Source organism: Cavia porcellus, unplaced genomic scaffold (genome assembly GCF_034190915.1).
Source record: "Cavia porcellus strain 051 isolate PalLab524CR breed Dunkin Hartley unplaced genomic scaffold, mCavPor4.1 scaffold_27, whole genome shotgun sequence".
Lineage (NCBI taxonomy): Eukaryota > Metazoa > Chordata > Mammalia > Rodentia > Caviidae > Cavia > Cavia porcellus.
Genome location: NW_026947510.1, coordinates 39,976,067 through 40,002,395, shown reverse-complemented (window position 1 = coordinate 40,002,395; position 26,329 = coordinate 39,976,067). Strand labels below are relative to the sequence as shown.

Below are 26,329 nucleotides of genomic sequence, written 5' to 3'. Positions count from 1 at the left end.
CTTATTTTTGATGTCTTGATACATATATTAATGTCATGTCTGAATGAAGGAAGCTTTTTTCCTTCCTTTTTTTGTGTAAGCTTTGATGATTTTGTTCTCTGCAGTGCTAAGGATTGAACTAAAGGTCTCATTCATACTAGGAATGGTAGGCAAGCCTACTACTGAGCTATATATCCAGCTCTTTTGTGTTTTATTTTGAAACAAGGCCTAAGTTTCCCAGGTTGTCCTCAAACTTAAGATCTTCTGCTTCAGTCTCACATATAACTGGGATTACAGACATGTACCACCTACCCAATTTATTTTCTCCTTAAGTGTTTAATAGAAATCACCAGTAAAGCCTCTGGACATGGATTTTTGTTAATTGGAAAGTTCTTAATTAGAAATATAATTCCTTCATTAATACAGAGTCTAATTTTCTAGCTCTTGAATCAGTTTTGAAAATTTGTGTCTTTCTCAAAATTTGTCAAATTAGTCTAAATAATGTTTTTTTTTGTATTTTTAACATGAAGTTTAGTTAATTTTTCTTGATCTCTTATTGTTTGTAAGGTCTATAATTGAGTCTTCTTTATCATTCATGATAAAGGATGTCTCCATCCTTTTTTCATGATCCTTTCAGCTAGAACTATATTAATTTTATTGGTATTTACCAAAAAAGGAGATTTTGGGTCCAGTGATTTGTTTCAATATTTTTCAATTTTCAATTTTCTCATTGATTTCCATTTCTAATCATCATTTTTCCTCTATTTTAACTTGCACTTTTTAGCTTCTTAAGGTGGAAGCTTAAGACAATTGATTTGAAATTTCTATAAAAACAGATGAAACTATAAGCTTTATCTGACAAATTTTAATGTTTTATTTTCATTCAATTTAGAATACGGTCAAAATTTTCACATTATTTCTCTGATACACTGATTATTTTGAAGGGTATTTTTTAATTTCTGAAAAAAATGGGAGGTTTTTCAAGATGTCTTTCTGTCATTGTTTTCTAATTTAATTTCATTTTCTAATTCATTCCACTGGGATCAGAGAGCATACTTTATAATTCCAAAATTTTTAACTGTGAGGCCTATTTTAAGGCCCAAGATGGGTCCATTTTAGTGAGTATCCCATTTAGTGAGGGATAAAACTAATTTCTGGGTATTGTGTTCTATACATACCAGTTAGATCAAGTTCATTAATAGTCTGACACAAGCCTTCAATATCCTTAATGATTTCCTGTCTCGTTGTTCTGTCAGTGAAAGAAGAGAATTTACACTCCTGCTGTAATTGTTAATTTGTCTACTTCTCATTTTGTTTCTGAAAGTTTTGTTTCATGCATTTGATGCTTTCATTCTGCGTTTGTATAAGCATTGTGTGAACCTTTTTCTCTTTTTTCACTTTGTTTTAAAAACCACTATCAGTTTTGTTCACAGATGTAAGTCATCAAAAAATTTCCCAACGTAATTCTGATGTTGAACATAGCTTCAAACAATAAAAAATGTAGTAAGTTTACTTCTCAAAGCAACTTACACAATTTGAGAGAGAGCCCGAAAACTTGTAAACTAAACATACTGGCATAAATGTATAAATTTAAATTGCTACCATTAAAGGAAAGCCATGTATCTGTTTTGAGATGTATAGCTTAATCTGGGATAAAGTTCTAGTTTTGACTCAAAGTAACTAGTAGTTAAGCAATTCTGTTTGGGGGCTACAAAACTATCCACCAAAACTGTCCCAAGCCAATTAGATTAACAGAATTCCCATTCTTATATAAAAGTGCCTGTACCACACACCAAATACCAGATGCTCCTGTTTTTTAACCCACTCCATCTGGACTAAGGAGGAGCAATCGGCCCTGGTCCTTGTGTGCAGTGTTTGTCAATGTTACATATACTCATGTCTCAGGAAAACAATCAGAATCAGAAGCAAACTGATTCTATTTCATTGGTAATGTCCTGGAAAGGTAAAGGTTTGATCTCATAGCTTTACCTAATGGTCACATAAATTCCACTGCTCCACCCTGCTTGAAAATGTGTCAGTGTAGGGGCTGGAGATTTAGCTCAGTGGCATAAGCGCCTGCCTTGCAAGCAGGCAGTTGTGAGTTCGATCCCTGGTACCGATAAAAATGAAAAAGACAAAAAAAAAAAAAAAAAAAAAGAAAAGAAAATGTGTCAGTGTGTGTATTCTATGGCTACTTGCTTCCAAAAATGTATAATTTAATAGGAAAAGTTAAATTACTATATCTGGCTACCTCTAGTGAAATGACTTGCAAAATTCCACTTCCCACACATTTACCCTCTTTCTTTTCCTCTTCTTCCTCTTTTTCATCCTCCTTGTTGTTGTTCTTTTATATCATGCTTGATAATCTCTATCTTTTTATGGAAATGTTTAACCTTTTTATATTTAATGTAAATACATAAATGTTTGTATTTAAGTCCGCCATTTTGCTATTTATTTTTTTTAATTTTTCATGTTTTCCCTTTCCTGTTTTCTCATCTTTTGTGTTAAAGACACAATAGTCTAAAAAATTCTTTTAACACCTCAGTTGGCTTTCTTTTTAATTTTAAAGAGAAAGAAGAAAAAACAGAAAAATCAAGAAGTGAACAAATCAGAAAGCATCAATAGCCAAATGACAACAATAATAAAGAACAACAATAACAATATAGGTTTTCAAAACAAAATGATAGGAGCTTAACAGTGGTTGCTATAATGTATATTGTTATCTCCCAAATAGTTGCTTAGGTTACCAGATACATACATAAAACAAAGCAGTAAAATGGAACAAAATAGTAGATTTCAAAAACAAAACAGAAGGAAGTCCCGCACAGTTGCTATAATGCATATCGTTATCCTCCAAACAGATGCTCAGACTACCAGCTTTAGGCTGGCAAAATCAATCAAACAATACAAGCACTAAGTGATTTTTTTCTGTACTTCAGTTGCTGTCATCTCAGCCTGACTTCCTCTGAATCAGCCCATTGCTTATGGTGGGAGGAGGGCTGTCTCCTATCCAATGCATCAGCTGGCTCATGGGAAGGCATGGTTTGGCTTCTTGATTCTCTTGCCATTCTCATAGTTGACTTTCTAGCTACATTTTTTATTTTTTTGTTGTTGTTTTGTTGTTTTTTGTTGTTGCTTACTGTTGGGATTGTAATATGCATCTTTATCACAACTTACATAAGGTTAATTATTATGTCTACTAAAAAATACAGATGTCTTACAATGGCAATGTCCTTCTTACTGCTTCTCCCCTTCTTTGTGCTATTATTGTCAAACATATATACATTAGATAATAGATAGATAATAAAAACCAATATAGTGCTATAATTTTATTTAAATATTTTTTCTTCTAAACAAATTTAAATGATAAATATGCTAGATATATACATCAGTCATATATATGAAGTATTTGATATTATGATTGATAATTATTTTCTTTGTTTATTCTACTTTGAGGTTTGCTGATTTTATGATTTATAAATTAATATTTTCCATCAAATTCAAGGATTTTTCTGCATCTAAACTCTTCCATCCCCTGTAGTCTGTCATCTCCTCCTAGAATTCCAATTACTTATCTGTCAAATGCTAAATATTTTCTCATAAGTTTTTCAGGCTTTGTTAATTTTTCTTCAATCTATTTTGCTCTATTCTTCAGATTGTTTTATTTCCATTGATCTTTCTTTACATTTGCTGATCCTTTCTTTCCTCTACTATCCCAAATTTACTTTTGCACCATACAATGAATTTTTCATTTCAGTTAATGTAATTTTCAGATCTAGTATTTCCATTTTGTTCTTTAGTTTCCATTTTTTTCTGTTGAAATTCTCTCTCTGGTAACTCTTAATAACCATATTTTCCTTTTTAAAACTGTTTATAAAATCTTCTTGTGTTGACTGAGTTTCACATGAAGACCTACTCAGAGACTGTTTCTGGTGATTTTTCTGGGTCATGCTGTTACCACTCAGGGTTCTGTCAGACCCTCTTTTCCAAGTTCTTTGTATTGAGTTAGTTTGCAAAAGCAGAAGTTTACTGAAAGCAAAAGTACACTTCCACAGGCTGAGCAGGCCAGTGCCAGTGAAAGAAGAAGGCATATGCCACAAGGCTTTCAGGGTGGTGTGATGTTCTGGTTTCCTCATGTTGCTTCTCCCACTATTGGGAAGTCTTGGCCCTGTGAGGGGTGATGAACAGCTCTCTTTTATATAACATTTGGGGTTCTGCACATATTTTTTCCCCTGATGCTGTTGTATTTCATTAAATCCATGAGATACAATCCTTAAGTATGATGACTTAGTTGCCTCTGCAGTCTACCAGACGTTTGTCTGTGCATATCTGGGAACTTTCCCTCTTCTGGGTACAGTGGCTTTTTCACCTGGCTCTTCAAACACAGAAGCAACAACTTTTTAACTACCAGAGCAGGTACAGAGGTAGGCTAGTGGGAGATCTCAGGGTAAAACTAGGCTGGTGGGTGTCTTGGTTACTTTTCACTCTCCTTATTGAGACAAAATACTTGATGCCCAAAGCTAGGGAAGGGAAGGTTTATTTCTTATGGGTTGGAGGGTTTAGTCCATACTTAGTTGGCTCCAAGTAGCAGGGTGGCATGGTGGGACCACCATAAACAGCAAGCAGGAACAGCAGAAGAGAAAGACGCACCTTCTTCTCCTCCATTACACTGTATGTTGGCTCCACCCCTGGGTGGGTGAGGCACCCACACCACCAATCCCAGTGCTAGACAACAAATCAATCACAAATGCTAGATTCAGTCATTCAGTTGTGTCCATGATTGCATGAGAGTTGGGGGAAAGGCACTAATGTAAACCATGACAATGGGTATGTCTTGCCTTACTTAGTTTTCTCCTCCCTCATGGTTCAGCCAGCCTGTTCCTGTGTTGATTTCCTATTTCTTTTACTGTTGAGTAATTTTTGATCAAAATTTGGACACTAAAATAATTCTGGAACTTAATTTTTTAAATTCTTTTTTAATAGCAGGCAATTGCCTTGCTTGTATTCAAACTTCAAAATGTGACTCTCTTGCCATGAGCACCAGCCAATGTCTGTGGTCAGTGTTGTTTACTTCTAGCTTTCTCTTCAATTTAGCCTCCAGAAAGCTGCCTCTTTAGATATATCTGCAGTCAGCAAAGACTAGTAGAGTTTACATTCATATTTTATAGATAAGTCTATGATTTTCTTGATTCTAAAGTTTATCCTGGATTTCCATTTGCTCCCCTAGCTCTGAGTCTTGCCCTCAGACAGGTCAAGCAACCTGTTCCTATGTATAAGTGGGGAACACCCTCAGACAAAGCTGTAACAAACACAACAGAAATGTTTTCACCAAAATTCTGTCTTAAAAGAAAACATTCCTTCTTTCTTTCTATATATTACTATGAGTTCCTTAGCATCTCCTACATTCATGTATAGTTGACAGTCAACTAAAGAATTGGGAAGAGTTTTTATACAGATTTTGGGCTTCTGAGCCTCTGGAACTCTCTTGTTCCAAATATCCTCTTCACATGCCCAACTGTTCTGCAACAATGAACTCTGATATTTCAAGTCAGCATGGCTGTGCTTTTCTGCAGGCAGAATGAACAGAGAATGAATGTAGTAGATAGTTAACCCTGCTATAACAAAGTACCCCAGATTGGATAGCTTAAACATCAGAAATTAATTTTCTCATGGTTCTAGAGACTGGTTTGCTTTTTCCTGAGGCCTCTCTTTGGCTTGAAGATGGCCACCTTCTCACTGTATCCTTATGCATATCCTTGATAGTTTATCCCTCTTTTGAACTTTCCAGGTACCCTATACGTAATTTTTTCTGTGCCTATATTTTGTATTTGTATTTGTGTCCCCAATGCAAGCACAGAGTCTTGCACATTGTAATTATTAACTAAATATTTGTGAAAGGAAGGATGGAGGAAAGGAGAAATGGTAGGGAAGGAGGGATGCTATGCTCTGTATTGATATAATAAAATAACAGACTAGGTGCTTTATAAAAAAAAGAGACCTCTAGAGATGCAAGGACACAGTACCAACATGGAGTTCTAGTGAGGGCTGTTTGGTAGATGTATCACATGGCAGGAGCATGTGCAAAACAGAGGTCATGTGGTGAGAAAAGAAAGAAGAAACCAAAGGGGCCAGACTCACTGTTGTAGAACAACTTGCTCTGTAGGAAATAATCCATTCCTGTGAGATCTAACCTATGCCACACCAGCATTAAGGATGCAGAAGAGTAATCATAACCTAAGTACCTCCAGCTAGGTACCACCCAGAGCACTACTCTGGGGAACAAGCTTCTAGCATATGAACCTCTAAGAAACAAACCATCCCAAACCATAACAGGAGGACAAATGAACAGGAAAGAGTTAATCAGACAGATTGTGGGTGACACACTGTGTTGTGGACATGCTGGGAACTAAAAGGAGGAAAGAGAAAAATGAGAGAGGAGGAGATAAAAGCTACTTAAGGGATCACGACTTGTACCATAGCTTCGCTGCTTTCTATTTATATGGACCTATCTTTTGTATCTTTGATTTAAAACAAGAATTCAAAATGTTCAGGAGTTGTTAAGGCACAGGAGTTATATCATAAATCTAATCCTTTATAGACAGTCTGATGATAAATGATATGGCTAGGAGCTGTTTTTCTAGGAGTTAGGTGATGTGCAAGTTTTAAATGAATTACTGTAAGTCTGTGCTCAAGCTGTTACAAAGGAAAATCCCTAGTTTATAATGTCCTACCATGTGTCTGCCTCTGTAACACCTGATACATTTGGCATGTATTGTCGTTTAATTGTCACAAAATCCTAAGGAGGGGATATTTTATCTTCATTCTCAAAGAAAACAACAGGTTCAGGGAAGTTAAAGAGGCCACACCACTCTGGATGAAGACAGTGCTAAAATGCAATTTTTCTTACTGCAAGTTTGCGTTTACCTTTTCAGAGATGGTTCCGTTTCATTAAGTGATTCAAATTAAAAGGGCCATGAACTCAAAGGACCCCTTGGCAGGCCAGGTGGATGGCAACTCCTGTGTGAGAACACCAACTGGAACCTATCCAAAGTGTTTTTAATTGAGGATTCCAGTAGAGATGAGTCTGATTAGGCTGGGGCTTCCAGCTCAATTATCTGTAAGTGGAGCTTTCTGAAACTCACCTGGTGTGCGTCCCCAAACATATGCACTTCTATTTTGTATTGCTCTAAGGTACCCTGCCATCTCCCCCCCACATATATACATATCTCTTCATCTCAACTGTTGCTCACATTTTCCTGTGGTGCTCACTGAAGATTCAGATTCACAGTGCCATCCACAACGTTCTTTATTCGAAGGCCGGGGCGTTTGTAACAGGCACCTTGGGTGATTCCAGCATATAGATGCAGAGTCCACCCTTTGAAACTGTGGCAACCCTGAGGCCCATGTAGTAAAAACTTTGTTCAGACTTTTCTTCTTTGAAGTTCATGTCCTTGAAAGAATAAGAGATAAAGAAAATAAGGCTAAAGCCCCAGAAAGATGCAGTCACCTCTTCCTAGTCTAGAATATGATCCCTCCCATAGGTTATAAAATTGTCTATGTGATAAATGCATGTTGTGAACATGTTTAACATGCTATAATTACTTTTATTAATTTTATTTTATCTCTTGATCTTAAAGACATTGCTCATAAATGTGAAATCTATTCAAACATTCCACAAGTTGAGTACATACCAAACTCCAGGCCTTCTACTTAAACAAACAAAAAAAAAAAAAACAAAAAAACTAGAACCATGGAAAGAAAAGTAGTACTAGAACTAGGGCATGTATTTCAAGGATTATAAATTTTATAGCTCTTAATTTTTGTTTTTTTAAGTACTTTTTGTTTATTTGTTTTTAACCTCCCTTTGGCAGCAACCCACGACCCTGAAGTCTTCTGCCATTCATATCTGTCACCACCTAGCTCTGAGTGCTTTCTCCCCACTATTCATGCAGAAATCACACCTTATTTTCTGTACTTTTCTTGATTAACTGGTTATTAGGTGGTTCCCCCGGCTCCACCCTGTCTAAACAAGCAACTCCTCCTGACTCACTGCGCCTAATTGTTTCTAATGTGTTTGTTCCATTATGTGTCCTGAATAAGCCATGTTGCCATTTGCATCCCTACATATTTGTTCTCAGCACATCTGTCAGGTGTGTGGAAAGTGGAAAAGGCTTGTGTTCAGAGACATACTTATTCCTGACACACTATTTATTGGCTTTAAATAATTTGAATAGCTCATCTAAACACTTTTTGTAAAGATCAAATGATAGCATCTATACATCTGAAACAAGGTATCTGATACATAGGAGATGCACAGTGAGTGTTAGTGCTATCTTCTTTTTCTTCCTTAGAGTTCAGAGTTATTTATTGAACCCCTGCTGTGTATCAAACCCTTTACTTGGTTTTGAACAAACATCTGTTTACAAGGCCCATAAGGTCCTGATGGAGCTCACCTGTTATGGGTTAGATAGAAAGGGAAAAAGTAAATAAATTATATAGGTGAAATTAAGATAATTTTTTGATTAAAAACATTTCATTTTGATGTGAATGATAATAACAAAATTTCCCTTACATCTACATTTCACTTGAATATGAAACCTTAAAGAGACTTTCTAATTCCTTTATGTGGACACTGCAGGATAATTTGACTTCACACTAAGAGCTTGAATATGCAGCAGGCAAATCCTCCAGTGACCACATTGGTACTTAGGACTCGTTTGAGATGTGCTCAGTAACTACTTACTTGACTGAAGAATAATCACTGGAAGGAGAAGAAGAAATCAATTCTTATTAGTTAGGACCTTTGCAGGCAGGGAAGCATTTAAATTCCGCTGTATAAGGTAGGAAGGCCAAGTCCAGTGTGGCGCACAAAAAAAAGGGCTGTCAGACTATCCTACAGCAGGAAGAAGCCCACGGCTTCATTTTCTTGAAATGAGTAAGCAGGATATTTACTGGTTGCAGACATTACTTCAGAGCAGAGGTTCTTGTGGAGACATACAGGGGTAGAGAGGGAGTTGGGGATGGGTGCCTGGCATGAGCCTTTGGGAAAAGCGCCTCGAGAATTCCGATACAGTCTCTGTGCTGGGCACATTGTATGGTATTTGGTAACTGTCAGATTGGCTTAAAGAAATCAAACAGCTGAGGGGAGGATGGTACTTTCCATAATTCTCAGAAGTGATATTGCCATCTTCAGCAGTGGGAATAAATTGAGCAGAAAAGTTGAATATTAGGCAAAAATCATCATCTTTTTTAAAAGAACGTAAGAAAATAGAGTTACCAAAATGTCACATCTATTCCTGTTAAAATTAAATGGTAGCAAGGCAGTTCAAATAGAATGTATGGTACAATTGAATTACAATCACTGTATCAGTTAGCTATAGCTGTATAAAAATTAATTTATTTATCTATCTTTATTTATTTATCTTTTTGAGACAGGGTCTTGTGCAGTTCAGGCTGGCCTTGAGCTTACTTTTTAGCCCAGAGTGGTCTTGAACTTGCAACCATCTTCCTGCCTCTGCCTCCCAAATGCTGGGATCACAGGCGTGCGTTGCCGCACCTGGCTTGCATAAAAATTACACCCAAATCTTTGATGCTGAAAGCAATGTGTGATGGTTCTTACTTTTGAGATCACAGGTCAGCTTTCTGGACCTCTGAGTGCATTCATGCATCCAGTTTGTCTGTGGATCAGACGACAGCACTGCTGACCTAGGACAAACTCTCTAGCATGTGTGGGGTTGGCCTAAGAGACTGGTTCTTCTTCACATAGTTTTAGCTTAGAGATCAGGCTAAAGTGGACTTGCTTTAGAAGACATCGACGGGGTTTTAAAGTGAGCAGAGCTGTGCAGGTCCCTTGAGGCTTCTTCTCAGAAGTGGCAGATTCTATAGCTGGAGAAAGTTCCAAATGCAGTCTGGATTAAACAGGCATGGAAGTAAACACTTAAAGAATATGGATAGAGGAAGGGTGGAGACAAGCCATATAACTACTTTTTTACTCATGACCCTGCAGCAGACCTTGAATTGTATAGTAATTATTCATGCAGGATACATTCCAAAACCCCCAGTGGGTGCCTGAAACATAGCAGCATTGAATCCTACTCAGTTTTTTCCTATCAAGTATAACTGTAATGAAGCTTAACTTATAAAATAGGCACAGTAAGACACTAGTACATAATATAAATTTAAAAATTATAACAATTACTATTATAACATTATAAAATTGTTTAGTCTTATAATTTTTCAATTAATGTTTTCAGACTGCCGTTGACCACAGCTAAGCAAAACTTGAAAATAAATCCAAAGAGCTGAGAGAGGTGCTGTAGTTATTTCTGTTCTTGGTCAACACTAAGTCCATTTTTCTAGAAAGAAGGAGTGTGTTTGATCTGCACTTCTGAGTTTTGGAGGTGCCAAAGCCTATAGTGTGCTAATAGGCATGTTATAAAAGTACTTAATAGAATAATTAAGGTAAACTTTTCTGGGTTGTACTAAGCATTAGGTCTCAATGATATAGAGCGATAGTGGTTACTATTTATTTTTGCAATTCCAGTATTTTATGGGTTTTAAATTGAGCATCATTAACTGAAAGTGTTCCCTTTTATTTTTCAATTAAATTTAGGAAAAATTACCATGAGAAGTGATTTACATGTTTGGCATTCCTAAAACATTCGAGTTCTTCACTTTTTCTTGATCTCAAATGTTTTGCCTTTCAAAGATGCTCATGAAAGACAAGAACATATTATTCCTCTACCAAAGTAATGCATCAGGACTTTGGTCCCTCTCTAGGCCTTTTTTTTTTTTTTAACTTAAAATCTAAAATGTAGAATTAGCCCAAAGGTAGGTTTTGAAAATTGATTCATGTTTTTTGTTCCATATCTCTGGGCAACCTATATTTTTTCCATCTTCCAGTGTCTGTAATGAAGAATCTTGCTCTAAAATGAGTCTACTCCTTAAACGTTGTTAGTCCTTTACATGCTAAAGAATGCTGCCCTCTTGTGTCTAGAGAGGCTGCGATAGTAGGTGGTGAGCAAATTTACCGTGCCAGACATGCAGCATTCTGCTCCAAGGAGATTTTCTACAAGAAAACTTGCCCAAGGCTACCAACTGGTTTTCTACAGTTTGAGCACTACCAAAATACACCAGCCCAAGAAATAAATGAATAGCTCTTGAAAACAGCCTTGTGGAGCTCATGAAGTTAGATTAAATACTCCCCACATCCAGTAATTTTCTTTCTCAGAGATTTCCAGAAATTAAACATAGATCACTAGAGCTCAAAGACCTCACTTACTCCCAGGTAATCAGAGAAAGAAAGCAGGAATAGAGAGGCAGAATGAGAACTGCCAAATCTGATACAACAGTATAGGGCTGTAGGCTTTCTTGTTCACAGTCCACAGTCCAAAGCTTTTAGCTCAAAGTGACCTCTTTCTTGGACCCCACCCTACCTTTCCATTCCAGCTATCGAGTAGATAAACAATAGTATAGCTAGAGCTGGTAAGATGATTCAGTGGTTTGTGAACAATCTTTTTTTGGACATTAGTAGAAATGTGTTTGTGTCAATGTGTTTTATTTGGGGAGAAAGCAAAGACATTAAACTCATGGTTCCTTAGACATTGATGTACATGAGAAGGCTAGATATTTTAAGTTTGAAAAAGGACTTGAAAACTATTCAAAACAGGCATGGTGGTGCATGTGTATAATCATAATCCCGGTACTTGGGAGGCTGAGGCAGGAGGGGATCATCGCAAGTTCAAGACCAGCCTGGGCTACAAAGTGAGCACAAGGCCAGCCTGCCTGACTCAAAAAGGCCAAAGAAAGGAAGAAAGAAACTATTCAGTAATACATACATTAAAGAGCTTGATTTAGCTATTTTGTTATATATATATTAAATATGCAACTATATACAACTTTTACTTTTCAACTAAAAAATAAAAACATTAAGTAGACAGTAGCTTAGATAGTACTCAGATATGACAAAAATGATCAACATGGTATAATGGTAGAAGTACAGGACTATTTCAGCCTATTCCAATGTAACTTGTTAGAGTAATTTATAAATAATATTTACCACTCATAGTTATGGAGACTGTGAAGTCCAGGATGAAGAACCTGAGCTGATGAGAACCTGTTCCAATAGACAGCACGGTCTGCTGTGCCGTCACATGATGGAAAGGGCTAGCTGGCTCACCTGCGCCCCTTTCATAAGGCCATTAATTCCATTCATGAGAGGCTAGAGGAATTTATCACTTTGGTCCCTTCTGATTCTCTCACTGAGGACCTTTCCTGGCATTTCGGTAATCATTGCTCATCTCTGTTAGTTACTAATAACAGAATAGCCTCTTCTTATTACAGATGTATCTAATCTCCACACTCACCCCAGCATAAACTACAAAAGGCCTAACGAAAAGACTGTCTCAGCTGGTTTTTCCTATATTGTCTACTGTTTTCCATGGAGATGTTTCTCATTTATAAAAATCATATAGTCTCATATAAAACTTGTCCAACTGAGACCAGTAGGGAAAAAAAGTGAAGACATCCATATTCTTAATTGTCCAACAATAAAGCCTGTTCAAATCTTCTCTAGTTAAAAAGTTCTCCTGCAAAATCCTAGCAAAATCAGAGGATCTATTTCTGTTTATCATTTTAGGAACCTGAAATATTCCTGATTTGAGTTTTTATGTTTTGTTTTGTTTTTGGTGGTACTGGGGATTAAACTCACAATTATACATGTACTCTACTGCTGAGCTACATTCCCAGCGCTGATATATTTCTGAATCTCAAACTACAAAGTCAAATTCCCAATGCTGGATCCAGGCTGGAGGTTTATAACCTCCAGCTGCAGCTCTAGATATTCCCGGTGGAAGGATGGCGATCAGATAGGAAAACAGGAAAGAGGTGAAACTAAAGTCAGGGGAACCCTCTCTTCTGATGGGAAGAAATTGCCACTCAACCTCTGTAGGAGCCTTTATGCATTTGACAGATTGGTGTCACGTGATACCCCTTTTGCCTAGCAACCGATTGCTTCGGAGGTTTGAGGGGGAATGCGGGTGGGGGAGGGTCCCTGCACTGAAGCAGCTAGCCTTCAGCACCCTTTGTTCTCAGCCCTGCCTTCCCACCTTCCCCACCTTGGTAAGCAACTTCCAATTTCAGCGGCTCCCTTAACAGAGGCTACTGCCACCTCTATAAGCAGCCACCTGTGGGGAGCTACCCCACAAATGATCCGAAGCTGGGAGAAGCTACCGCAAATCAAGGAAGATAACAACTAACACTTTGCAAATTGCAGTGTGTATGTGAAGCTCTGTGCTAATAATTATGGTTCAGTATTCCATGGGTATGTGTGACAATTTGTGTATTTGTCTTTCCTGTAGGGTTTCTGGAGTCCCTGGATGACTTCTATATTCTTAGCAGTGGTTTGGTATTGCTGCAGACCACAAACAATATATATAATAAAACCCTACTGAAGTTGGTGGTGCCTGAGTCTCTCTTGGCTTGGCAAAGGGTTCGTGTGGCCAATATGATGGCAGATGGTGGCAAAAGTTGGGCAGATATCTTTTCAAAATACAACTCTGGTAAGTTGTTGAATCTGTTGTAGGCATGTGCATATATTGATAGATTCTCTAGCCTGGAGTTTAGCTCCATCCTCTCAACTTGGTACCGGACCCAGAGAAACAACTGATCTCTCCAAGAGTAACTTCTACGTTCTCCTTCTCATTCCAGAGATAAACTTCTTGCTCCCTTTTTGCACATGCGCTGAGCCCTCTCCAATCCCAAGACTCCACAAACAACCAAGCCTCCACCTCCAGCCCCTAGTAAATGTCTCCTCTTACACAGAGAGATGCTTCTTTAAATCTGCTGTCAATATGTCATTTTGCCCACCTCCCAAACTCCTCCTCCAGCCAAAACTGATAGAAGTAGTCCCACTTCTTTGTTCTTTGTTCTTGTTCTTTGTTCTCTTTATCCTCTGTCCTGTGAAGTAATCCCATGCCCCCATTAAAGATCTCCTCCTTTGTCTCCTTATGTGTCTCTTTTTCTCTGTGCCACTTTAGATTGAGTGCCAAAAATACTCAATCGTGTATTTAGCTTTTGAGTTGTTAACCTGTAGAGCCACATCCATGCTATGTTTTTATGATTTTCAATATTTCAGGCACCTATAATAATCAATATATGGTTCTGGACTTGAAGAAGGTACAGCTGAATAAGAGTCTTGACAGAGGAACACTGTATATTGTGGAACAAATTCCTACATATGTGGAATATTCTGAACAAACTGATGTTTTACGAAAAGGTACCTTCTTCATGCTATGTCTGGAAGTCTGATGAGTATGTGTGTGTGTATGCTGGGGGAGTGGATGATGCGAGAGTGGATGGCAGGGGAGGGAACAGTGTGGAGAAAAACAGGGCGCCACTGCTGGCTCTGCTGGGAATGAATTATTGAGGTCCGCACCTTTTGGGTGCTTTAGAGACCATATGCAAATTGGCACATTAATTTCTCTTGTCTCTAATATTGCCTTTTCTTCTGGGTTCTTGGTCAGAGCTTTAAGTTTCATACAACAAATATTTATATAACACTAGTCTGGCTCAGGAGTGAAAAAGTAAGGACAGCCCTGCATGCTAGAACTTGGTAGTTAATGGGAGTTATTAGGAAGGATAGATTTGAAAAGTAAAAGGACAGCTCAGATATCCAAAGCCCTGGAATCACAGCGTATGGATTTGAATCTTGGTTCCTTAAAATTTAGGCAAATCAATTCAACCTCTGCAGGTCTCACTTTCCTCATCTGTGGAATAGGATATTCATGGTGTAGGTCCACAGTCACTTATTTGTCATTTTGAAATCTCAAATCTGTAAGCCGAATGTAGTGGCACTGAAAAAGAAAATGCCCCCCTCTAAGGATATATTTCAATTTTCTAGTTGCCCAAGTAACAGTTCTGTTCCAGTTCTGATTACTTCTGGTCTCTCAGAAACAGCTAATCACTGGGATGTAGCTGGTCACTACAATGCACTGTACATTGTATAAACTAGTCCTCATTGACAAGCCATTCTTCCACTGTACTTCCTGTTGGCTTATCCTGTGTAAGCCCTAGACCACCAGAGATCAGGGCCTGATATTTTGCGAATGATCGCAATCAGTGCCCAGTTAATGTAAGTAAATCTGCCTGCAAATCCAAAGTGTCATCTTAGTATTTCTGCTTGCTATAGCAGCACATGCCGGTAATCCTATTTAGAAGGCTGAGGCAGGAGAATTGCAAGTTTGAGGCCAGTCTAGGCGAAGACCCTTGTCAAAAGACAAAAATCCCAAACTATGTAAAACTCAAAGTTGTTTGGGTTCTAAATGACTTAAGTCACAAAATATGATCTGAATTCATTTTGCAACAAAAATTGCCAAAAATGGCCTCAAATGAACTCAAGATTTTTCTTTCCTCTTAAACATACAATTCACACATTAGGGTACCAAAATAGTAGTCTTTGGTTATAAAGCATGTGAGATATTCCCCACAGAGAAAATGTTGTTATATTGTAGCATACACATTCCATTGCCATTATTAAAATCTGAAACTTGTAAGGAATTTTTGGATCTGGGAAAGTGGGTCTTTACAATTTCATAGGATGGTCACAGTTACAGCTTGAATCTAGATGTTGCCGCTAAACTTCATGCAGTCATAGGAGGGGCCTTTCAGACGTGGCTGGATCTAGGGTTTGTGCTGCTGGGATCAAGGAGTGATGCTAGGATTAAGAGTGTGAGTCCCTAAGGGCAGGTGGTCCAGGTCATGTCTCTTGCTGCTGGTCATGTGCTTGCTGCTTTGGCTGTCTTCTGCCTGCCATGAACTGTTTCTCCTTTGGGATGCCCCTCTGCTATGCCAGCCTGTTTTGGAGCCAGGTGATTATGGACTGACATATCTACAAACTGTGCGCCAAAATAAATCTTTCCTCCTTTACTTTTGGTGTCACATATTATTTCGCAGCAATGAGAAAAGTGCCAAGACAGTCATGAATCATTGGAAACAGGTAGTAGCTACTAGTAAGCATCTCTTTCTTAAGGGACACTATTATTAGGCTCTTAGCAGCTGGCTGGACCAACCTTAAGAGATCAGAAGGCAAGGTGCTCACTTTTGAACTGCTGTGCTAACCAAGTAAACAGCTAATGATTTGGCTTCTCAGATGAATTTTTCTACAAGGAAAGAAGGTAGGTTTTCCTGCTTGGTGGAGATGAACTGGTTGACAGTTGTGACTTTAAAAAGTCTGCCTGATGGATAGTGTAATGTGCATTTAAGTGGTACAGGCCTCTCTGGGCTGAGATGCTGCATCCAGCTGCCATTACAAAAATCAATGCAGAGACCTCGGAAGCAGTACAAGGTCCTGATCCCTGAGGCCCACATTTTATTAGGGGTTTTGTTCCTATGTACCATGTCATCTATTGCGATAATCTCCAAATTAGTCTTTCTTCTCTCCCATCTTCACTGATTTCTTTTGTTAAAAATTCTCATTTTCTAATGAACAGAAACTCAACTCCTGATAGGGTTTACATTTAAAGCTTCATCTTGTGTGTAGTTTCACTTTGTGATTACGTGTATTCAAATTTTTAAAATACACTACCAATGGTTTATTTCTCCTGTTCCATCCTCCTGTAAATCTTACTCTTTCTTCTCTTCCATTCCAAATCAGGATACTGGCCTTCCTACAACATTCCTTTCCATAAAAAAGTCTACAACTGGAGTGGCTACCAGCTATTAGTTGAGAGGCTGGGTTTGGACTACTCATATGACTTAGCTCCACGAGCCAAAATCTTCCGGCGCGACCAAGCAAAAGTGACTGATATGACATCCATGAAATATATCATGCGATACAACAGTATGTAGCTCTGTATCTCAAGAATTCATTCTTCAAAACTCCTTTTCCTCCCCATGGATAAAGAATCATGCAAGTTTATTATCTCTGTACTAGAGAGAATTATAGGAAGTGATTTGAATTAACTATTTTCAATTAATACAATACATACTTTATACACAACAGACTTTTGATTTCAAGTGATTCTGTGGATTTTTTAAATGAAAATATTATGTGTAAAACACACAAGAAGTAACTCGTGTAGCTCTCCCTCCCCACCCACCACCCACACAGGTTTTCTCCCAAAAAGCAGATTATAAAACAAAAATTTCATAAGTGCTTTAAGAAATAATATTAAAGTCAAATTGGTATATCCTTTACTGAAAAAATGATGCACATTTATTTTCTCTTTTCCATCCACTCTTCACTGTGCAAGGTTTTGAAGCAGGCCGGGCTTCAGAGGATTTAGTTAGTTGCTCCTCTGTAACGCTAGCCAGGTGAGACGTCTGTAGCTTGGAACAGGTTAGGCTCTGAGGCCCATAGGGTGTACTCTTCTGGGCTTTTAACAGACTCCAAAATCTGACTGTAGCTAAATAAGACTTCAGAGTAGTCAAGAGTCATTCTTCTCCCTTATCACTTTGTTTCCTAGATTATAAAAAGGACCCGTACAGTAAGGGTGATCCCTGCAGTACCATCTGCTGCCGTGAGGACCTGAACTCAGCTAACCCAAGTCCTGGAGGCTGTTATGACACAAAGGTAACATGCTGCTGATGTTCATTTTTTATGAGTTTCATTACATGATCCAGGCTACTGAACTAGCTAGGTAGTCCAGGTTGGCCTTGAATTCGCGATCCTTCTGCATTAGCTACTGAAATGTTAGAATTACAGGTGTGCCCCACCATGCCAAGCTACTGACTTCTGAATTTAATTTCAATAAACAATTAGGTCAAAAGCACAGCTACAGAGGTTTTCTTAGCATAAGGCACAAGAATGTCTCTAACCATAAACCAAATTCAAGAATCAAGATTTTCCAAAGATTCTGGCACTATACTCCCACTTACTGGTAAATCTTATAATTTTGCAATGTTTCCATTTCCTCATCTGTGACTGGAAATAGTACTTACGTCACACAGTGAGAAATAAACCTTAATATCTGTAAAATGTTTAGAATTGTACTTATTTGTAAATGTATGACTGTAATAAATTTTACCAAAATTAAAAGGACATTACTGAGAACCATGTGATTTCAAGCTAATCATGACGTCAAATTAATTGAAGAAAGTATTGGACTGTGTTCAAAGGTGTCTATTTCTCACATTAGAGGTAATACGTGCTGTAGTAACCTGTGTAATAATAGCTTTGCAGGGGTGCACTACATTGGGTCATATGAACTCGAGTCAGCTGACAGTGCTAAGAGCTTAAAAACAGCCACAGTGGGGAGGACTTACATCATGGAAATCAGCAAGCATTAAAAATCAGGGCTTCCCCCAATCCTTCATCGGTTAGTAAATTGGTTAGTAATTGGTTAGTAAATTGGTTAGTAAATTTACCTGCCTACTACTGGACTTTGGGTGTGCAAAGTAAGCCACTGGATGGTGGAATCATTCTATCACATCCTTTTGCACTTTTGGTTTGGGCATGTGCCTTATAATTTGTATTTCCTGTCCTAAATTCTGAACGAAACTTTTAAGTAAACTATTCTTTAGCTCAGAAAATGATAGGACTGCCAATACCACCTTCACTTAAAACAAATTTTTCAGCTGTTTGAGGATGGCAAAGTTTTAGTCTCAATGATGCTCAAAGTGTTATTTTTTAAAAAGTGGTTGTAGAGAACCCAACACGCATGAAGCCCCTAAAACATGTTTTGGCATCTTTTTCATTCTTGCATTTAACAAAGTACCCGAGAAATGCTTTATTCATTCCAGAATGTATATACTTCTGCCGTCTTGCAGAGAACCCAAGTTCATCTGTCAAATTCTGTTGAAGGATATACAGTTTATTTTTTTAAAACACATTTTGAATAAAAGATTTTCTTTCTCCTCTAAGGGTAAGATGTGCTAGCCAGTAGCTGTTTTTGAGAACCATGGGCCTTTTTGATACTGAGTTCCTCCTACTAAACTCTTGTTACAGCACTGATGAGTAACTTTTGTGGAGGACTTAGTATGTTCTAGGCATTGCTCTAAGCATACTTTCCTTAATTTGTATCAATTCTATGAGAAAAATGAATCACAGAGGGGGGTTAAGTGATATTTAAGTTTTGGAGCTGGAATTCATTTGTTTTGAGTTACCAGACTGCAGCTCTCCCATGTGGTGACATTGTTAATATACTTCTAATAGTTAACTTATACATTTGAATGCCAAATGGATACAGAATAGCATTTAGTAGAAAAGCACAAGGAAGCTTGCAGCACAATTTTGTTTTATGAGGCTATTATTGTGAAATAGTGGGGAGCGGGGGGGAAATTAAAGGTCATGCATTTAATCAAGATTTCCATGGTTTTCTAAAATGTACTCATCTCTCCTTGCAGGTGGCAGATATCCATCTAGCATCAGAGTACACAGCCTATGCCATTAGTGGTCCCACTGTCCAAGGTGGCCTCCCTGTTTTTCGCTGGAACCGTTTCAACGATACTCTCCATCAGGGCATGCCAGAGGTCTATAACTTTGATTTTATTACCATGAAACCAATTCTGAAACCTAATGTAAAACGAAGGAGGAAGATGAGGGAATAGAAATGGCTGTAAAAGATACCAAAGATGCTTAGTTGTTTTCCATTAGAATAAAATAGTTTGTCACTTTCAACTTCTGATTCTTTTAAACTATATTCCCTTTTTTTCTGCAGGACAAGTATACTTTTGAAACATAACAATACTAGGGTTCAGCATACAAGCTAATATACAGAGGGGTATGACAGGAACTCATTTATCCAGATCCATTATTCTCTTCTTTTTATGACAAAGATTCCATCTCCCAAGCTGTCTCCTAGGCAGCTTTGCCATGAGACAGTTCTCACTCATTGCTATTGGAGGTGAATACCACTTCAAGATCCATGAGAACCTGTGTTTATTCCTTTACTTTGCTCTCCTCCCTCCGGCTTAATCACAAAGCATTTAGGGAATGTGGAGCTATGCTTTCTAAACAATCTTTGAGAGAATGCAGTTACAAGATTTTTCTGGTCATTGAGGGGCAGGCATTAATCGAATCTTTGTGGTGCAGCCTAGACAATATAGTAAACCTTACTGTTTGCTTCTTATCAAAACAGGCCATATCCAATGTGGAAGCAATCCTGTGTAGCAATTTTTCTTTCAAACTACAGAATAATATGTAAAACCAATTTTTCTTTCAAACTACAGAATGCCATGCAAAACCAAATAGATTACCTAAACCATACTATACAATATACAATGGATGATTCTAATCAATGTGGGACAATTTCAAAAGAAAACATAAAAAATAGCTGAGAAAAAACAGAATGAATCAGAGTACTCAGAATGTTAAAAATCCATTCATTTATTTCAAAGTATAAATTTTAGGCTTACTGGACAAAACCCTACTACAGTTAACACTTACATAGATATCACTCTACTGTACATTAAGGAAAAGGGATGGAGGGAGAGATGGAAGAAGGGAAGGAGGGGGAAAAGAAAATAAAAACCTTCAAAACTTAACAAAAACAGGGCAACGTACTACAGCCCAGTTAATATTAGACAAATTGTCTTCTTATTTACACTTTTCAACTGCAGTGAACAAAAAAATCTGGATGCAAGTTTCCTACAAAGAGTTTATTTTTATATTTATTTTTGAAATTGCTGATAAAATACTAAAGTCAAGATACCCAAGGTGTTTTGATTGCCCAGTTACCTTATTTACAAGAGAAAAAGTATTTAAATATAAACGATAAGTACTTAATTGACTCTACAAATAAAAAAATAAAGAAAAGCTTATTTGAATGTGATAAAATGATTTGAAGACGATAATATAAAATGTGTTTATACTATCATATTCCTTCCTTTAGGGGATCCAGGGGATATGAGACCACCATACTAACCTTACATAAAAATTGCCAATTGTATACCTCAAAATCCAAAAACAAATGAAAAATTTTCCCAGTAATAGTTAAAGGAAGGCAGAATCATATACTGGTTTTAGTTATTTGCAATAATCTAATAACCAGGACATAATTTTTGTAAAAACAAGAGTAAAACAGGCCAGTCACAGGTCAGTAATAACAAAAAGAACAAATAATCATGATATATTGAGGATACTGAAAGGATCCAAGAAGGAAAGTCAGAATACTTGGAAGGTCTCTGTAGTACCCTACTGTGCTAAGATCACAGTACTATATATAACAGTGAGAGATGAGACCACCACAGGCATTATTTTTTAATCTTAATACAGTATTAGAAAACATGGAAAAAGATAAATGTATATCATGCAACACTAACACTAACTTTGCTGCATAATAATTTGGAGATTATTTAAAGCAAAAGAGCAAGTAACAAAAATTAAGTTATTCAGTGCTGTAAGAGAAAGTTCTGCAGAGAGATGCACCAAGGTAAGGTCCTAAGCTGTTTGCTTTAGGTTATTTTATTTAAGGTATTTAGTGTCAGCCAATGAGGAAAGGGGAGAGAAACACTTCTCTGGGAGGCAAATAGTGTCTCAACACTCACTCACTTTTCAAGGAAGCTCTCTACTTCTGTGTTATATACTGTATAAAACAGTATAAATCATTCTGCATAATTTTAAAAGTGAGTCCAGAGAAACAGAGGAATATAGTCACTTCATAAAGAATATAGTTACTTCATAAAGATAACTATTAACAGATACTGCCTTTATATGTCATTTTAAAATTTACTGGCAAGAACAAAATTTTAAAAAGAGGTTACTCACGCTTAAAACAGGGTGAAAGTTACTGACATAGTGCAAAGTAGTATCAAATGTTATTGTTACCTCTAAATACCATATAAACATTCTTTATTTCAGGTTGAAATATCAGAAATTTCCAGGATTTCCAATAAGACAGTATCTACACAAATATTGTCAGGATAAATATGTAGCAAACTTGCATTCTTAAAATGGGATAACTGAGTTATTGGAAACACTCTGTAAAAATATACCATGAAATAAAAAAATAAAAAAGATAACCATGGAGTGTGAAATGCTACTACAAAGTCTAAGTCCTTCACATTCTCTTTCCCAAAGAAGATAAACAAAAAAGCTAATATTTATCAAAATTAAACCTATCCTAAAAAAGCCCAGCATTCTAGTCTATCACCTCAATAAATCCAATATGTCTATTGCCTGTAAACCCGTGTTACAATAATTTTGAGAAAATCAACCAAAAATATGCTTTTGTTATTAAATAATTATAATCTCTTTCTACCTTCCACTGTCTAGAATAAAAAGTTTCATGTAATTATTTTCTGGAATAATGTATCTTTAGAGTTCCTTTTTTTCCCCCAATTGATAGAAAACACCCAATACAGGCTAAAATAATACAAAATATTTGTTCTACTGGGCTTTTTCATCTGAGCATATAATGCAATTAAATTTTTAAAAAACAAGATTAGTGAATATTAATAAAAATGTTCAATGAGGGAAATTTTTGTAGACCAGGTAAAGAAATGTTTACCATGACATTGAAATCAGCCAATAAACTTTTGAATATGAGCTTTCTATTTAGTAGAGCAAAATGAGCTTTGCCACATAATCTACATTACAAACACTGCAGGTAAAAACATGTATACAAGCAGATATAGATGGATGTTCATACGTATCTTTAAGTCAATTTTCTCCTTTTGAAATTTTCATTCTCACAACAGTGGAAACTTCTTACCATAATTTGTCCTAGAATGAGTAGTATCTACATAGTGGGGAAATTTGATTCATGGAAAAATAATTCTCATTGTCTCAAAGTTTTGAGAGGAAAATGGCTTAGAGTGTTTATATTTGGTAAATGTTGCCATCCTCTATTATTAATCAAACCTCACACCTACGATAACATTACAGTGACCAGTAAAGGTCTCTAAAGGTAATTTTACAACTAGAATAGTACTTCCTATTAAAAGTCATCGAAGTTGTAAACTAATAAAAGGAATAGCCCCCACCTATAATTCCAGAAAAAATAATGAATTTAGAGAAGTTAGAAATATAAATGCAAAACATCAAGGGAAGAAACTTAAGGTTATTTCACAAACTCCATGAATACCTTTCAAAATATTCTCAACCACACTCATCCCTAAAATTTAACCCAGCCCTCCTGTCCTAAACTATCTACACTGAAAATACCTACCTGATAACCAGTATAGCTTGCATTCAATACTGAAAATATATGACTGAATTTTATTTTTGAAGAGTGGAGATACACAGTTGGCTATACCTAACTGTTATATGAAAGGGGATCCCAACAGATATACTTTAAATGCTATCCAAAGCAGATAAAGGCTAAATCAGGCTCAACTTGGCACAATCAAAACTGAGATTAAAAATAGGATAACATGAGAATAAAGAGGAAACATAGCTTTCCCCTTTATATACTAGCTCACTGTATTTTATGCACTTTATTATTTTCTTCTTTGAAAGAATATAGAGATAATGTAAACTACAAGTGCTTTAGAAATCTAATGTAGTCTGTAACATGGATGCAGAAATAGGTTTGATGGAAACTTTTCGTTCACCATATGGTTTTCTCTTGGTCCATTGGTCCATTTTATGGAGTGTTAAGTAATAACCAAAACTGAAAGTTATCCATACACTTAGGAAAAACTGGCAAGTCAAATGCAGTGGTACCACAGATTTGGGTTAGGGAGTATACAAAAGGCCTTGATTCAAAAATTACTGGAGAGGTATATGCCAAATATGGTGGAGATAAAAGAGAAATTAAGGTGGGAAGGCTAAAAGAGAAGAGTAAACAACAGTGTATGGCCATATTTATTTCTATAGCTAACCTTTAAGGCACAAATAAATGTGAAAGCCAGATTAGGACAGGATGGGGAGGGGTTCTGTAGATTGTTTTTCACCTAACCACCCAGAACAAATAAATGAAAAAATGAATAGATCCTTTCCTGTGTTCAAATTAATCTATTTTAAGCTAGCCATTTTGCTTTTTCTTTACTTCTAAGTTTTGTTTATAGATTTAGTTTATATCACTGAATTATGATTCTATAGAACCCTTATGAGAATCACATCAGTTACATACCTAAGATTCTTTGATCTATTCACTTCATACTGAAAGAGAGGTAAATTTGAGAATGAAAATGGGAGATTCCACTGCAGTGAATACACAAATAGGAAAAAACAAACAAATAAAACAAACAAACAAAAAACCCACACAAAACCCATACATATTCCCCAGACTCATAACTAAAGACAGTACCCATTTATAATTCAAAACCCTGAAGCTTGAATTGTCCAGGAAAGATTGTTGCTTTATAGGCTGAGTTTATTTTGCTTCTGGTTATAAACAAATGTAGTGTATACACACATCAGTCCAAGAAATCTTGCACAATGTGGATTTTACATTGGGTAACATGCACAAGATTAAAAACAAGACTAAAAAGTAGAATTTCTGAAACAGGAAAAGATAAAGGCTCCAAGGTTTAACTGCTCTGGGAAGAAGAGATCACATCAGTTGACTGAGGATCACAGAATGGTCCAAAACGTCCATAAATATCCTTGGCTCGGACTGCGAAGTAGTACTTGCTGCCAGACACAAACTGGGTAAGAGTGCATGCCATGGGCAAGGGGAGTGCCTTCACTTCCCCAATCTTCTTCCACTGTGAGGGCACGGTGGCACTGGGCTCCTCGTGGTAGGCATAGAGATGATAACTATCAACAGCAGCACAGCTTCGATCCACCTCCAGGACACTCCAGGACAATACAATGCCATTCTGACTCTGAACTCGTGCTAACTTCAAGTGTGGCTTCTGAGGCAGAGATGTGCTGGCAGCTTCTGGGGGTAGACGCTGTGGTTGTGGGGCTTCTGGTAAGGGTGCTGGGTGCACAGGGCGTGGGGGCTCCTAAGAAAAGGAGAACCATTTTGATTTATTGTGATCACAGAATTGTATTAGACAGTGCTTTAATTAATGCCAGAATTAAGACACCTTATAGATAATAGACATACCTTTTTATATTTAAAATTTTATATTTAGAAGTTTGGGAAATACCAAATACTGTGACAATTTTGACAATTATGAAGTAGTGATTTATAACCAATCATGCCAAAAACAGTAGTGCTATGGCTATTCCTACTAACTTCCTATACCTAAAATACTGGTATATTCTTGCCAAATAAAGTTTCTGCTGAAGAAACAGCATTGAGATATACTACAGATATAGAAATATCAATCTACTTCTAACAAGAGATTCTCAGTTTAGAACAGCATTTTAAAAAGTCATAGCTAGAGGTGGTGGCACATAGCCTGTAATCTCAGTGTTCGAGGCCTGAGGCAGGAAGATTATTGCAAGTTTGAGACTAGTCTGGGCTACAAAATGAACTCAAGGCCAGCCTCATCCTGCCTCAAAAAGACATACATACAATAAAAAGTCACATACAGCAATCTATCACATGAAATTAGGAATGCATAACTATACTTTCATTTTAAAATTTCTGCATTATAAATATAGAATACTCATAATTAAGCATATTTAGTGAATGTGTATTATTTTCTTGGTTAGTATGCATGAGAAAGGTAGTATTTAAATAAATTTTGAAGGGCCAGATGATAAAAAAGCAAGAGACTCACTCCACCAAAGAAGACACACACTCAAAATCAAAGGATAGAAAATGCTACTTCAAGCAAATAGGAACTTGAGGTAAGCAGTAGTACCTGTACTTACAGCTGAAAAAATAGACACTAAGGCTAAACTGTATAAAAAGCAAAGAAGTCATTACATAATGATCAAGAGATCAATTCAACAAGATGTAACAATTATGAATCCACACACACTTGGAGTCACAACACTCAATTTTATAAAATAAACTAGCAGACCCTGAGTTGAAGCACTGCGAATACTCTGGCTGCACTGAAATCATACCACATAAACCTTTAAATTGCTTTGCTTCTCACACTAGCTTGAGTTAATAACAATCACCATTTAACATTCTTGTGACAGTGGATACCTAAGAGTACTTCAAGTACTCTAATACTACTTTATTTCACTTCAGTGAAATACAAAAAAAAAAATTGAAACTGCTAAAAGCACAGGCTTTTGAGTTGGAATGCCTGGGTTCTTATGAAGTATGACCTTAATGCAATTATCCATTCTCTCTGAACCTTAGCTGCCAGAACTATTTTTAAAAAGTCTTAAATGTTCTTTACGCAACAGCTTAAAAGGACTCTCTGTAAGGACCAAGTATGTTTACAATGCTTGGAACATAGCAAACACTAAATAAATGCTAGTTATTGTTGTGAGTACTAAAAGTTGTTTTATTAGATAATAATAGATTCGATTACTTGCCTTCCAAGTCGTAAGTCAGCACTTCCCTTTATAAGACATTCCATAACAATCAAATACTGTCACAATCCTGTCCTAATA

At 36.8% G+C, this 26,329-nt stretch overlaps 2 protein-coding genes across 14 annotated transcripts in view; one reads left to right on the top strand and one right to left on the bottom strand.

The window, feature by feature from the left end:
• Plbd1 (phospholipase B domain containing 1) overlaps positions 1-19,594 on the top strand; it is a 64,966-nt gene extending 45,372 nt beyond the window's left edge. The window contains exons 7-11 of the mRNA XM_013153169.3: positions 13,338-13,538; positions 14,114-14,254; positions 16,631-16,816; positions 17,442-17,548; positions 19,321-19,594. Of these exons, the coding sequence (XP_013008623.1) occupies positions 13,338-13,538; positions 14,114-14,254; positions 16,631-16,816; positions 17,442-17,548; positions 19,321-19,524 (839 nt within the window). The 3' untranslated portion in view covers positions 19,525-19,594. The remainder of the gene's footprint in view (positions 1-13,337; positions 13,539-14,113; positions 14,255-16,630; positions 16,817-17,441; positions 17,549-19,320) is intronic.
• Positions 19,595-20,286: 692 nt separating this feature from the next.
• The window catches only part of Atf7ip (activating transcription factor 7 interacting protein), a 185,917-nt gene continuing 179,874 nt past the window's right edge, over positions 20,287-26,329 (bottom strand). For 11 of the 13 annotated variants that reach the window (XM_063238259.1, XM_013153081.3, XM_063238258.1 and 8 more), the window contains one exon: positions 20,287-24,810. In XM_063238259.1, coding sequence (XP_063094329.1) covers positions 24,391-24,810 — 420 coding nt within the window. In that variant the 3' untranslated portion in view covers positions 20,287-24,390. The remainder of the gene's footprint in view (positions 24,811-26,329) is intronic. The other 2 variants (XM_063238260.1, XM_063238261.1) reach the window with 1 other exon arrangement.